The sequence below is a fragment of the Phycodurus eques genome, chromosome 5 (assembly GCF_024500275.1).
Source record: "Phycodurus eques isolate BA_2022a chromosome 5, UOR_Pequ_1.1, whole genome shotgun sequence".
NCBI classification, from domain to species: Eukaryota; Metazoa; Chordata; class Actinopteri; order Syngnathiformes; family Syngnathidae; genus Phycodurus; species Phycodurus eques.
In genome coordinates this window covers 20,006,738-20,021,198 of record NC_084529.1, presented here as the reverse complement: position 1 = coordinate 20,021,198, position 14,461 = coordinate 20,006,738, and the positions used below count along the sequence as shown (strand labels likewise).

Genomic DNA, 14,461 nt, shown 5'->3' with positions numbered 1-14,461 from the left:
GAACAATAATACGAGAAAAATATGATTTCAAGAAGTTGTAATATTACCAGAAACGCAGGAAAGCACAGAAAAAAATACAAGCAATTACAAGCATAAAATAAAAACACTTACAAAAAAGAAATTTCTGTCCAAATATAATTAGTCACATTTTCCTTTTTTTCCCCCCAGTGTCCTCCTTTGTATTTGTATTGAGTAGTTTCACCCTCCTGGGAAAACTGGGGTAGTGGTTGGGGGGGGGGATCTTCCTTGATGACCAGTATAGCAAATGTGCAGTGTTCTGTTCCAAAAATACACAGACTCAGCTTCTCAATTATTTTTTATTCATCCTCTCCGCCAGAGTCGTGTGTACATTCAGTCGAATGTTATTTTAAAAAAGAAAGCAGTCTCAAATTTCTGCACAAGCAGATAAAAAAAAAAAAAAACTTCTCAAAGTTAAAACCTCCAAAATAAAACACTGTCAGTGGTTTTGGTGGTTAAAAATCAACAACAAAAAAGCCAGTCACACTCGCACCCTTTAGTTGTGCACGACAGGAAGGCGCCGCTATAGTTTTTGCCAAAGTCACCGAACAATTTGTTTGTGCAGGTGTACCTAATATTGTGGCGGGCGCCCCAGCGTCAGTTGAACCAGGTGGTGTTGAGCTGCGTCTGTTTCTTGATGCTGGTGTCCAACTTGAGCACTTCCCGTATGGCCATGGTGGCGTACGTCGAGGGCGGCAGCGAGAACTCCAGCCGGAGAGCACGGTACTTCCCCTCTGTTAAGAGTTAAGAGGGCGAGAGAAGACAAGCGAAACACCTTCAACACACACTAAAATGTTGATTCTACTTCTACAAAGCCATCTACTGTGTGTGTGTGTGTGTGTGTGTTTTCGTGTTTGCAGCAACTTCTGTGTTTTTGATAACTGACCTTTGTTGAAAACTGGCGCTGGTTTGTTCTCAATTTTTTCAAAGTCAGTGTGGACCAGAGATATCTTGGGATCGTCGTACTCGATCACCTCCCTACACACAAAAGACACCCAGGTCACTTAGGATGGGGGAGGGGGGGGGGCTAGTCGAGTGATTCCCAACCAGGGTGCTGTGGCACACTAGTGTGTCATGAGAAATTATTAGGTGTTCCGTTGGAAATTATCCAATTTTGCTGAATGGGTCCGAAAATTATTTCTTCACGGCACATAATGTGCCTTTGTTCATTTATCTATGCCGACGGCGTAAGGTAACATGCAGTAAGGTACAATTAACCTGTGTATCCAGTTTTTTGTGACATTTGTTTGGTGCTGTGCTGTAACATTTGTACCTTGCCTCAATAAAGTTTGGGGAAAAACTGGTCTCGTCAAACCCTGACTAAGACAAGTTAATATGTAAACAGTGGTTTATCCTGCATATCAAATTTGGCGGCTGCCCAAATATGGTGGAGGCGGCTCTTAAAACCTCTGACATCTTAAAAACTGTTACTGGGCCATCGCTGCACTACAAAGGGTGTCATTTTTAACTGCAATTGCTGTTCTCCTCAGAGACGAGGCACCACTGTGTCAGAAACAGTTGAATGTTAAGGTAGTGCAAAAACACACTTTTGTGTAAAAGTTATAAACAAAACAGTTGTTTGAAAAGAAAAATCATCACAGTGAACCCCTGTTCAACAAGGGTGATAATTTCCAAACCCACCCACAACAGGTTAACCTTTGCGAGAACATATAATAACATATTTTTTATGTATTGTATTGCATTGCAAAATGCGTTGCTGACAGTGGCCCTCTTCTCCCTCATGCAAGAGCATTACAGCAAGTATACTATTCTGTAAAAAAACAAACAAACAAAAAAACAATCAATATAAACTAGATAGATATTGTAGGGAATTCCACAATAGATAAGTAGATGTGTTCCACAAAAAAATCCACGATGTGGCGGTGGAGCGATCGGTGGACACTGTATTGTTTTTACTTTTAGGGAAAACACTGCACCAGATTACAAGGAGCACCAGAGGACATTTTGTCAAATGAAAACTGGGAGGCTTAAATGTTCTGCCACTGGATGTGAAAAGTGTGAAAGAAATGATTCAGGCCAATGTTTAACTACCATTTAACAGGGATACATTTACCCAAGTTACGTGAAGTTAACTTTGCTGTTTGACTGTACACACATTCACTTTTGTTTTATCTATTATCAAAGAAGGTTCCTGTATTTTTATTTTGCATTTTAGTGTTCCTGTATTTTTATTTTGTATTTGAGTGTATATTTAAGGAAAAAGAAAATGCTAAACAATATAATGCATTTAAATAATTAACAGAAAAAGTGTTAGTTTGAGCGTGGCACACGCACACATAAATGATCAGAAAGGTACCAACTCGGCCTCAATTCGAGCCAGGAAAAATCCTGAGTGGTTAAAAGGAGCACGCACCAACTGACATCGCTGGGCCTGATGAGGACCCGTCGGTAAGCTCCTGCCAGCGAGTAGTCCTTCACTTTGTGTCGCATGTTGTCAATGTCCAGCCCGTCTGCGCTCAGCATCTCTCTGTAACCTTTACCCACTGACACACACACACATACATGCATACATACATACATACACACACACACACACACACACACACATTTCACCATGTTTATTTTTAAAAACGCCAGGTATGGCATTCTTACCGTGGTGAGAAGGGTAGATTACGTCAAAGCCAGGAAGCGGCATCACGATGTCATGGATGGAGTGGCTCGTCGCCTCCTCTTCTGACAGGATGTGTGCTTTGGCTTTAGGGAAACAATCACATTGATTCTAGAAAATGCCTGAATTAACACTACCGCCAGATATCCATAGGGACAGATACCAACTTCCTCGGAGCACTAGGTCACCCTCCACGGCTGTGAGCCCGAAGGCGTCGATCCGGCGGCTCACCATGGTGTTCCACACTACACTTTGGTAGCTGTGGATGTACATCAGGCGGTTGTTTCGGGGGATCTGCACAAACGGACAGACACAGTGATGAAGAGGGGCCTTAGCTCCAAATTTAACACAAAATTGTTCTTTTATGTTTGAGGCAAATGGCTTCCCCACACTATTAAGAGTATTGATAGGAAGGGAAAGAAATCATGCGTGTGGACTGATGTAACATGGAGTTACAGTGAACCCTTGCATATTCGCGATCCAGCATTCAGATTTGTTTTTTTTGGGGGGGTGGGGGGGGGATCTATCATTTATTTGCTGAAAAACTCACTTCTAAGTCTAATATGTAAACAAATACTTCTTTGGAAGCATCCTAGAGCCAAAGAACTGTTGGGGGGGCTACTTTGAGTCAAGCCATAGCCTTGTATAATAGTAAAAAGTGCTTTACCGCAATCTTGTGGCATACTTTGGCAATTACAAACTTTTTTGGGTGGTCCTCATTTATGCGTGTATTTTCACTGTTTGCTGCAGGGCTCTGTCCCTACTCAACTGTATTTCTTAATATTAAACTTAAGTATAAAGTTGAAAATCTAGGAAAAGGTATTTTACATGGATAAATTAAAACAAGATATTTTTCTACACAAATAAAATAAAAAATATATATATACACAAGCCCAGGCCATGGTTTGGACACCCCTGACCTAGATAGTAGAGCACTAACCAGTCCAAAGGCAGTAACAATATTATTTTTGCCGTGCTGGGAAAGGCCCCGCAGCAGTTGGCCCTCCACACAGCGCTTGTTGGGCAGCTTCTTCAGGGCTGCCTCGGGGTCTTGAGTCTTGGCCCACTCCTCCCTGCAGCGCACCAGGAATTCTTTCTCAGCTGTGGGGAAATGTATGACGAAAAACATTAGCGGGACCACGAAATCCCATTACAGGCGGATTAGGAACACTTTAGCACCTCCGGGACGAGGCTTGAGAATCAAATCCACCACTTGCTTCCAGTCATTCTTCAAGATGGCCCTTGTCACAACAGAAGATTTTAGCAGCACGTAGCGAGACCGAAAGTGGCGCCTCTGTGTGGAACGGCGTTACCTGCCGACTTGCTGCGTGGGCACCTGCCGTGGTGCCGAAACGCTGCATGCCGTAGTAGTTGATAAAGCCCGTCTGCTTGAGGGATCTCATAGCCTGATGGACCTGGGCGTCGGTTCCTGAGATGTTCCTGTTGTGACGACATTGATGGTGGGGTGACTTTCAAGTGGTACAATTCAAAATCATGGATAAAACAGCTAAATGTGCAATACAATTGTATTTTAATGCCATCACTACGAATACAGAGGTATCCATAATACAATTTATGGGAATTAACTGGAATATGTTGAATTTTACAGGTGTTAATGGCAATTCACTGTAAGGTTACAGGTTTGTCTGTAAAGAACTTCAACTTGTTGGAAAATAATACCTTGCAAGATATAGTTATATCTTATATAGTTATATATTGTATAGTTAATAATGTTTAAAAACACTATTAATCTAAATAAATAGAAAATATAATTAGGTATTCTACAAGAAAACAAAAAGTAAATGTCTTATATTTTACAGTTGGGGGGGGGGAAAAAACCCTAACCCTTAATTTTTTTATTTGAATTCTATAAACTAAACTCTTCTCATTTAAATACGTAAATGTCCACTCCTGTCAGCATGATGGACATGATAAACATGTCTGCCTCACAGTTCTGAAGTGCTGGGTCTGAAATTTGGCACAGGCTTTCCTGAATTGAGTTACATGCTCTCCCCATGCTTGTGCAAGTTTTGTCCGGGTAAACTGGCTTTCTCCCAAATTCCAAAAATATGCATGTTAGGTTCAGGGAAGAGTCTAAATTTCCAATAAAGCAAGGATGTCCCACTATTTATGCAGCAGATGCAGATACCAACATATTGACTACTCATAAATATGGGAAACAGCACATAATTCATTATACCTAATGACCACAGTGAAGTGGTTCCCCTGCAGCTCCCCAAGCTTGAGAGGGTGATTTTTGTAGGAGAAATTGCCCAGCTTGAGGTTCATCAGGCACTTGTTAAGGTGGGCCAACCTCTCTGCTGTGATCCTGGGACAGAGACAGAAGGCTCCCGGGGTGAGTGACACATCCAGCAGCATCAGACGTCCTGCTGCCTTTTCCACACTCACTTGAGCACAGCGATCTCCTGCACAGTGATGGCCCTCTTGTCCTTAGTGCCCATGTAGGAGAACATGTTGGGTCTGAGCCTGACAAAACAGAAAAAAGAAAATACACTAATGCCAGATTAGGTTATGTTCCCGCCTCACATCATAGCGGATAGTGTCGTAGCAAGAATAGTTTTATTTGTGTAGCAAATTAAAAACACGTGTTTCCAAAGTGCTTTGACACAACAGAGAAGCATTCATAAAACAAAAGGAGACAATTACAAGCAAGAAACAGACAAATAGTAGTAAACTGTGGTCTAGAATGTTCCACTACAGTCCTTAAGGTGGCAATAATGCACATCATGGTTACTGGAGACGGTGTCTGTTCGAGCTATTATTCACTATTTGAGGAAATACAGTAAGTAGGTTGAGATGTTTTCATAATGAACAACAACAACAAAAAACTCCGGCTGACTATGCATTTGGCAGAGGTAATAATAAAATATATTAGTGGAGAAATTCAAGGACATTCATACCTGAGGAACTTTGACAGCACATTGATGGCGTCCATCGTGTCCTTGTTCTCCTTGTACAGGACAAAGTGGCAGAAGCTGCCGCGGTTCTTGGGCCAGAAGTGTTTCCTCGGTGCTTTTAAAAGGACACAGAGAAAAAAAAAACACACATAAGACCATATCTGAGACCATTACTTTGACAGAATATAGTTCTGCACTTACACCTTAAACGGTTAGACTGGCAAAACCTGCTATAACACCTGGCATCGCTAGTGCTTGTTTGTGTGGAAAGGAACTTCTTACCTGCAGATGTCTTCACCTCTATCCCAAGAAGAGCAAAATATAGACAATAGAAGAGTGTTACTTAGCAAAGGATGCTTACGAGCAAGGAGCTGAGCCGCATGCATAAACGCATGACTGGACTGGATTGGGATTGAATGGATTGAAAAGGGATCGAGAAGGCATTCAGTGAACAACATGGGTCATGAGCCTGATCAGAACCTCAATGAGGAGTTTACATCCTGAGAGGACTCATGCAAGTGTCTTAGGCTGGATTTACACTGCAAGGATCAAGTAACAATTTAGATTTTTTCTTTTTGCTCTCAAGGGGCACAATTAGGATATGAGTCATGGCAGCACGACAAAAATAAACAAAATGCAGGGAATCTGATATCTTCATATCGGAATCAGGCCTCTTCCAAATGCTGAAGCTATCAAATACTTTTAGAATAAAATATTCTACCCATTATCCCATCGATTAATCAAGTAAACAGATTAAAAAATATATATTGTTCATTATTAAACAAAATAATGTGCATGTGAGATGCAGGTATTATTTTTGTCCACTTTGGGTCGCCATCCTCATGTTCTACTGTGGTATCTGTGACTTTGAGTGTGTATGCCTTGTCCTGGTAAGTGACGTGGGTGTCAGCGAATGAGTGGGTAGAGTTGGCTGGCTGCGTGTTGAGTGACTCGGCACCTCATGTATGAATGTGCTTGTTCTGGTGTTTCTTTTCTCACCATTTGTTCTATGAAGTAATGGAAAGTGCACCAGTGCCCATGTCTATCCTCAACCACTTCTGGGGGCATTATAATACTTTCTAACTCGCGATGGTAGGCTATATTAAATTAGCTAATGTCGATACGTTCCCTTGTGTTGGCGATCGTATACGTGCTGTTGTGGTACACATTGGACTTTATCTTGCTTGTCAAGTGTGAAATGATGATCCCAAACTTTTATGGACTCTTCTGGTAGCTCTGCACTATCGAAATTCTAATTTTTTAAGTTATTCGATCACTTGATGCAGCCATTTCTGGAAATAAGACAGTATATGGAAATAGTCCAAAAAACAAATCGTCATTAAATTGGGATTGGACACTTGGACCTGCAGTAATCCAGCTTTACGGTCATGCACATGCCGTTTAATTCACGTAAATTTTTTAAAATTAAAAATAGTAAGTTATAAGTCACACAAAACTTAGTTGTGCATACCAAGACCTCAATGTACCTCAAGAACTCAGTTAGGTGAGAAAGTGATTTTATTTGTCGACTTCAGTTTCTTAAGGTCTACCATTTAATTGTTTTGGTTAACTTCTTTTTACCAGCAAGGTGGGCGACTGGTTTGCATATCTGCCTCACAGTTCTGGGGACTGGGGTTCAAATCCCGGCCCCGCCTGTGTGGAGTTTGCATGTTTTCCCTGTGCCTGGGTGGGTTTTCTCCGGGCACGCCGCTTTCCTCCCACATCTCAAACACATGCATGGTAGTTTGATTGAGGACTCTAAATTGCCTGTAGGTGTGAATGTGTGTGCGAATGGTTGTTTGTTTCTATGTGCCTTGCGATTGGCTGGCGACCAGTTCAAGGTGTACCCCACCTCCCGCCCGAAGATAGTTGGGATAGGCTCCAGCATCCCGCGACCCTAGTGAGAATAAACGGTAAAGAGAATGGAAGTTCTTTTTACGCTTGTGTGACTGTTAAATAATACGTGAGACTTGCACCTGAATCTTTAGCATTTTAAGATTAGTTTTGATAACTTATTTGTACACTTGTATGACCCAATAATGTCATTTAAAATGTTTCCTGTAGATTTAAAAAAACTTAACACTTGACCAGATTTCCATTATTTCCAATGGGAAACAGTGTTTTGAAAAATTGTGTTGGACGTTGGTGGTTACACTTTATTAGTGATTTCAATGTCTCCACTCACCAGCCAGGGCCTTCTTTCCAGCAGCATGGTACGCCACTATGAACTTTCGTCCGTCTTTCTCCTCTGTCTTAGTCTCCAGGCCAGGGAATTCAGTTTTAATGGCTTTGTGTACCAGTGTCCGCTTATCCTTTGACTCGCCCCCCTGTAAAATAGATAAAAAGGGGTTAAAGACATGAAGCTAACTCAACATAAGTCTCCAGTGAGCGTAAAGTCACCTCAATGGAGACGAAGCTCTCTTTGTTCTTGAACAGCTGCAGCTCTCCGAGCTGCTTCTTCTGTTCCTCAGTCAGTACGGTGCATTCAGTTGTTGTATTTTCCTCTACTGCTGTTGCTTCTTCCTGATGGGACAAACGCACACAAAATAAGACCGAGCCAAGCAAACACTGCACTGACAGTTTTAAAAATTATTATTATTATTTTTATTTTTTTTAAAACAAAGTCACCAACACACAATTGGACAATAAGTGCGAGGACACATTATGAAACATTTACTTTTTAACGGTAAATGGTCTGCACTTATATAGTGCTTTATCTACACCATCACAGTGCCAAAAGCGCATTACAAAGCCTCACATTCACCTACTCACACACACATTCATACACTAATGGGTGATTGCTGCTATGCAAGGCGCTGCCAGGCCCACTGGGAGCAAATTAGGGTTCAGGGTCTTGCCCAAGGACACTTCGGCATCCGGACAGTCACAGCCAGCATTTTAACCAGTGACCCTTCGGTCACTGGACAACATGCTCTACCTACTGAGCCACAGCCGCCCAATGGCTTGTATACAAGTAGTATTGAATCTCTGGACTGCACGCCCACCCATTAAGTTCAACAACCAACTATATATTTAGCTCCCGATTTCTGAAAATAGGTCTGCAAGCGAGTTGTTCTGAATGTTGGCGGATTTTGATGTCACAATATGGATAATTTACATAACAACCTCCCCAACAAGTTCTTCCACCCATGATTTGGCATCTAGACTAGCTGAACAGCTGCCATTTCCAAGCGGACTACACAGACATACTTATGTTAAAGTCAACAGGTAAGAAGAGCTGCAGTGTTACCACAGATTAGCCTTGGCTAACAGAATTAGCTCTTGATAAAGGTCCCTAAGCAAACCCTCAGCTGAGGAGTTGATGTGCGGGCTGGGGAGTATTTTTGTTTGGCCATGTGTCCGCTGCATGTGCCACTCTAATAGACAAAGTTATTTGTTGGCTTTGTGATGAAGTGCTACCTCCACAAAGAAAATGACAGTAAAACCTTGAATTAACATTCCCGGAACCAACGGACTCCGGATCCGCAGAAATGGTGGTGTCTGGCTGGAATTCAAAACGCCTGCTCGAAGCGAATAAAGTAAGTTAGTTCCTGAATTGGCCAGTTCGGGAGTAGGCGCTGTTGTTTACTTGCGTGCCTGTTGTGTACTCGCATGCATCGTCTCTCCAATATATTAAAATGATTACGGTACAGTATACATTACAAGATTGTTTTTGTGTTATGAGTGGATGTTTTGCTTACCGGAACATCTTTGGGAATTGAGAGGTCATCTAAGTGCACTATCTTTCCTTCTTTGCTGATTTCATGGACCACAAAATCCGAGTACCTGAGTAAAAATAACAAATCAATGGTTGCGTGAGGAAAATGGTGGTGGAAAAGGGAGTGATTTTAAAGGACAAACCTTTCCTTCAGGATTCCTGAGAAGCCCTCGTGGTCGCTGACATACTTGCAGATACCCACATCCAGCTCAGTGAGGCCGTGTTTCATCATGTCGGCAAACGTCTCGCCGCTGGCATCCTGCTCCTCCTCCTCTTCTTCTTCTTCGTCCTCACCATCGCTTGTTGCTGCCTGAGGAGGTCCATTCTCGAGTTCATCCTTAACTTTGGCTCTCTTGGACACAGTCGCTTTGTCTTCCTCATCCTCCTGGACAGCCTCTCTTCTCCCCGGAGTGCACTGGTGCTGGAGCAGGCATGGATTCATCCATGGTAAACAAGCTGTGACACACAGAAAGGTTTTTTTTTTTTTTTTTTTTTTTGTTTAAAGCGGACACAGTGACAGATCACATCAAATTCATTTACTGTAGTGATGGGCGAGTACCGATACCAGGTTTCGGCCCACATCAGCCTTATTTCAAGGTATTGGGTACTCGTGTAGGCTGCCGATACCAGCCACTGATAGTAAGGCAAAATAAATATTACAAGAGGTCCTCCACCCCAGTAGTTGGTGCTACACAGCAGCAGTTTGACAGCGACAGAAAGAAAGCTCTTTGTTCATAATTATACAGTCGTGCTCAGCATTATTGGCACCGCTTCATTTTTTGCATAACCAGTAAAATATCTTGAGATTTTTTTTTTAATGTACCAAACTTATATCATTGGGATCTTTTTATTGGAGGGCCAAAGTAATTTAACTAAGAAAAGTGTTTTTTTCCCCAACTTAGATATTGTAATTAAAACGAAAAAAAGAAAACAGCATTTTCAGCAATATTGGCACACCTCATTAATATTTAGTTGCACACACTTTAGCAGCGACGACAGCCTCCAAATGTTTCTTCTATCCATCTATAAGTTTTTGGACTTCTCAGGTGGTATGTTCTCCCTTTGCTCAAGCTCTTGAACAGTTGCAGGGTTCTTTTCCCCAATGGCAGATTTCAGCTCCCTGCTATCACAGGTCCCTGTGATACAGTCATGACCTCCACAACCAGATTCTGCAATGCAGTCCCACAGCACGGTGGATCCTCCACCATGCTTGACTGTTGGCAGGGTGTTCTCTTCCTTAAAGGCTTCATTGTGCCATCTGTAAACATACTGTTTGTGTGCATTGCTAAAAAGCTCTATTTGTTTCATCTCTCCATAAAATACTGTTTATCATTGCACTTTTTGTAACAAACAAGTTCTCTATAGAAAAATGTTTCACAATGATTAATTTTCTTCAAGAGACATTCCACATTTAGTACTTAAACTTGGTGCCAATAATGGTGAGCACAACTGTTTATCATTGGGTTAATTGAAATTGTACTCGTGGTACTCTATCGGTGAGTACTAGAGGTACTGGTATCGATCTGAAAAAAGTGGTATCCAACATCCCTAATTTGTTGTTGTCACTAGAGTTGCACAATTCCTGAAATTTTATGGGAATGAATAGGAATTTGGGGGAATAATTGGGATGAAACCAGGATTTTACAAACTGTCGGTTGGCTCCAATAGGTAAATTCAATAGGAACGTTCGTTTTACGTTATAGTGACGTAATTGTGCACATGCGCATAAAATTGATTGCCAAACGGAGGCAACCACTTTTTCTTTGGTATGCCGTAAAGCTCTAAGAATCATTATCAAATCTGTATGTGACGGAACATTACAGTCGTTTTTCTAACGTCTAATGTTCTACAAATGATAACATAGCTGAACACAATTCCGTGCAATCTCTAAAAGGAGCTTCCCACTTACCTTTTAAGAAGTGTTAGGTGTCAATTTGCTTAGCATTCGTGAGTTTAGCACAAGATAGAAAAACACGGGGGAAATTGTATCTTATGGGGTAGCGAAAGCCTAAGAAGCGTTGTCTGTTCGTGAGCAATATTTTGCTTGGCCACGAACGGAGCTAAATGGAGAAATGAAGTGAATAAAAAAGAGCTTTATCCATCAAAGGTGGTGTGTGGCGATAGCAAAGCATCAGGTGAGCCAATCACCTACAGAACACGTGCGTGTACGTATGCGCATGCGCCTATGCACTTCCGGATTCTGCCTCATAACCCCGCCCACTGCAGGACACTCGCTCGCTCAGAGATCTTATAAACGGCAAGATTAAAGCGCGCGCCGTCCACGTTTCCTCACATGACGCAAAAATATTTTTCTATGACTAAGCCACTTGACCAATTGGTACAAAATCAACCAGATTACGTTTAGCGTGACCTCGAGTATACGACTCACGAGCTATGAGGCGATACTTGTTTTTAAAGCAGTAGAATATGCATCAACGGGTGAGTCAATATATTTGCGACAGAGGACACTGGTTTACGGCCTGCGTATATTATTTTTTATCCCTTTAAATAATATTTAACGTGTTTACACAATATTTAAAAGCGTTTAAAATATTATTTCAACTTACTCTCAAACATAAGAACCTGGTAGTAGAGTAGCCCACCGAATAAAAGCGATCAGAATAACTCGTAAAAGAGGCTGGCGACGATAAGAACTACTACGGCAAAGTTGACATTTTTCATATTTTTTGGGTTAGTATACTCGTATCAACACTTATCCATGCCTCGCAGTTGGCAGATACGTTCAGATATGTTGGGAAGCACTAGCTGGGTAGGCATCGGCGCCGTGGCTTAGTTGGTTAAAGCGCCTGTCTAGTAAACAGGAGATCCTGGGTTCGAATCCCAGCGGTGCCTTTTGTTTTTTTCGCTTGAATCAACAAGAAACATTTGAACTTGTTGAAGAAGTGTCATAATAGTGAATGCGGCTGAATTAGGAATTAGTAGAAGTAGTGCAAGGAAAACAGGAAGTATGGTGTACATTAGGGACCAGATTTGTTTTAGCAACACACTATTGTAAAACGTCTTGCATGCATTTTCAGTCATTAGGTAATGGAAACTGTGTGTGTGTTCGTGTATATATGTACACACACACACACACACACACACACACACACACACACACACACACACACACATATATATGTATATTTATATATACTGTATTAACATTACATTGATTACCTCATGAGTGTTTTTTCTTAGACACTTCACTCGGCCACGTGACTGATGCAATGTTGATTTTGAAAGTGTAAACATCATATACCACTATTAATAAAAAAAAAAAGTTTTACTGTGTACAGTACTGTGTAAAGGTTTTAGGCCACCACTAGCTTTGTTTTTTTTAATGTACCTTTTTATAGAATTCATTTTCACATGTAAACCAGTTAAGTAGGTTTGGCATCATTGCTGTATTGAGTGACATTCTAGTTCTCTAAAGTCATTACAGTAATACGAGCCCTACTGCGAATCGTGAAAAAAAAAAAACTTGAATAAGTGATGCACCTCTTACAAATGTTTATTATCGCCGATATTCATAGTTTACATCTTAAATATAAACCATGATCCTAAAACAGGTTCAATATAATTTCAAACTCATCCTACATTACCCTTAAAACTAAACTTACTTTCCTCGAAGTTTATGAGGGGGGTTTGTAAATTTGTGAAATGTTGTCAGTGTATTATGAGTCATGCACTTGCTCTTTTCGGGAAAAGTTGTGATTAAAACTACAACACGTGTTCTGTGGCATCAGTAGTGGTGTATAGTGGTAAGGTGAATTACGCAAACACAGTGAAACACAGAAAAGAGCGGTTCCATCGGTACTCATACTGCACGATCAAGAGTGTAAATTGAGTGACCACTTCTGCCAGCCAGCTGGTGACAGATAGACATAATTACACACTACTGTGAGCTCTCGCATATCTACTATTTGGCATTCATAAATTTGCATATTCACACATTATTTGGGGGGGGGGGACCTATCCATGGTTGTTTACTGAACTACTCTCCTGTGTGCTGTTTTTGCGTTCAGGCGAAAGCAATAAAACTATTGCTTTTTTGCACCGTGGCATCTTAGTGTCAAGGATGTATGATTATTTTAGACTTAGACGCCATTTTGTGGCATCTGTAGTCAATTACATTTTATGAAGGGCATCAGTTACTTGCAGACTTTTGCAATTGGCGGCCAGGCTCAGTCACTCTCACGAATTGTGAGGGTTCGCTGTAATTTTTGTTGAGAAATGACTTCCCGATGTATCTTAGTGTGCACAAAAACTGCAAAGAGCCACATTTTTCAGCAAATACCTGGTGATAGGTTCTACATCAAAAAATATTTTAAAAAAATGCTGTAGATGAAATTGTGAATAATGAACTGCTGTGGCGGATTACTGTATGGTATTGATGAAACAGCTAATCAGATGTTGGACTTTTGCACAATACTGTATATGTTTCACAATTTGGGATAGTTGATCTGTTAATGCAACAATCTCTTCGGGGGTTTGGCACCCCTAAATTCCAGATCCGACAATCGCCCCTGGATCATATTGGAGTCGATTAGTTGTTGCACGCAATTCCCGTTTTGACCTACAGAGGGAGCCAAGAAGAAAAAAAAGGAAAAAAAAGAAAAAGCACAGTGTGGATGTCTGTTCTGGCCGCTCCTGCCCAGAGAGGAAGAGGAGTAAAAAGATGATCTCCAGGAAAGGTGCGTTGATTCCCGGCAAAGCCCGTCAACTCCAAACCCTGCACCGCTTCCCTGCTTTTGCGGCAGCATTTTTGCGCCGAATCGAACCGGAAGTGGCGCCGCAGATTCATGCCTCGTTCTGACGTGTGTCCTCTCCTCTCCTCTCTCATCCCCTGCTTCCTTGCACCCTTTCCCCCTCGGATCGGGACGTCGCTCATGCCCTGCCCGGCGTCAACTCTCTAGTGTTGGCCATGCAGTCCAGGAAGAGGAGGCTGAAGGGGAAGAAGGAGAAACCGGGTCATCATCGGAGGTAAGCCCGGGCTGTGGGCTTCGGGGGTGGGGAGCGTTTGTTTGCCTGCCGCGGTTGGATGTGTTTGGCATCTGTCAGTGCTTGACGCCCGCCGGTATACACTGTGTTCACGTTTGCATGCGTCAGATAAGTTGCAACTGGGTTGACACACGCTACAGCTGCGTGTATCGAGCAGAATTTTGCGAGATGAAT

At 41.9% G+C, this 14,461-nt stretch overlaps 2 protein-coding genes and 1 non-coding gene across 9 annotated transcripts in view; 2 read left to right on the top strand and 1 right to left on the bottom strand.

Annotated features, from left to right (window-relative positions):
* Positions 1–298: 298 nt before the first annotated feature.
* pus7 (pseudouridine synthase 7) lies at positions 299–9,729 on the bottom strand. The gene is given in 17 exon segments (XM_061676607.1): positions 299–752; positions 905–996; positions 2,393–2,522; positions 2,632–2,733; positions 2,815–2,941; positions 3,588–3,748; positions 3,827–3,888; positions 3,961–3,983; positions 3,985–4,087; positions 4,848–4,976; positions 5,057–5,134; positions 5,569–5,680; positions 7,751–7,892; positions 7,966–8,088; positions 9,267–9,351; positions 9,427–9,668; positions 9,670–9,729. Coding segments are annotated over 17 exon segments (1,908 nt in total). The 3' UTR covers positions 299–615.
* A 2,333-nt stretch (positions 9,730–12,062) lies between these two features.
* On the top strand, positions 12,063–12,136 carry trnat-agu (transfer RNA threonine (anticodon AGU)). Its single transcript has one exon. It is a non-coding gene; the product is annotated as a tRNA-Thr (tRNA).
* Positions 12,137–13,909: 1,773 nt separating this feature from the next.
* Positions 13,910–14,461, top strand: part of srpk2 (SRSF protein kinase 2) — a 55,989-nt gene continuing 55,437 nt past the window's right edge. For 6 of the 7 annotated variants that reach the window (XM_061677991.1, XM_061677993.1, XM_061677986.1 and 3 more), the window contains exons 1-2: positions 13,910–13,980; positions 14,203–14,269. In XM_061677991.1, coding sequence (XP_061533975.1) covers positions 13,965–13,980; positions 14,203–14,269 — 83 coding nt within the window. In that variant the 5' untranslated portion in view covers positions 13,910–13,964. Of the gene's footprint in view, positions 13,981–14,202; positions 14,270–14,461 lie in introns of those variants that run through there. The other variant, XM_061677988.1, reaches the window with a different exon arrangement.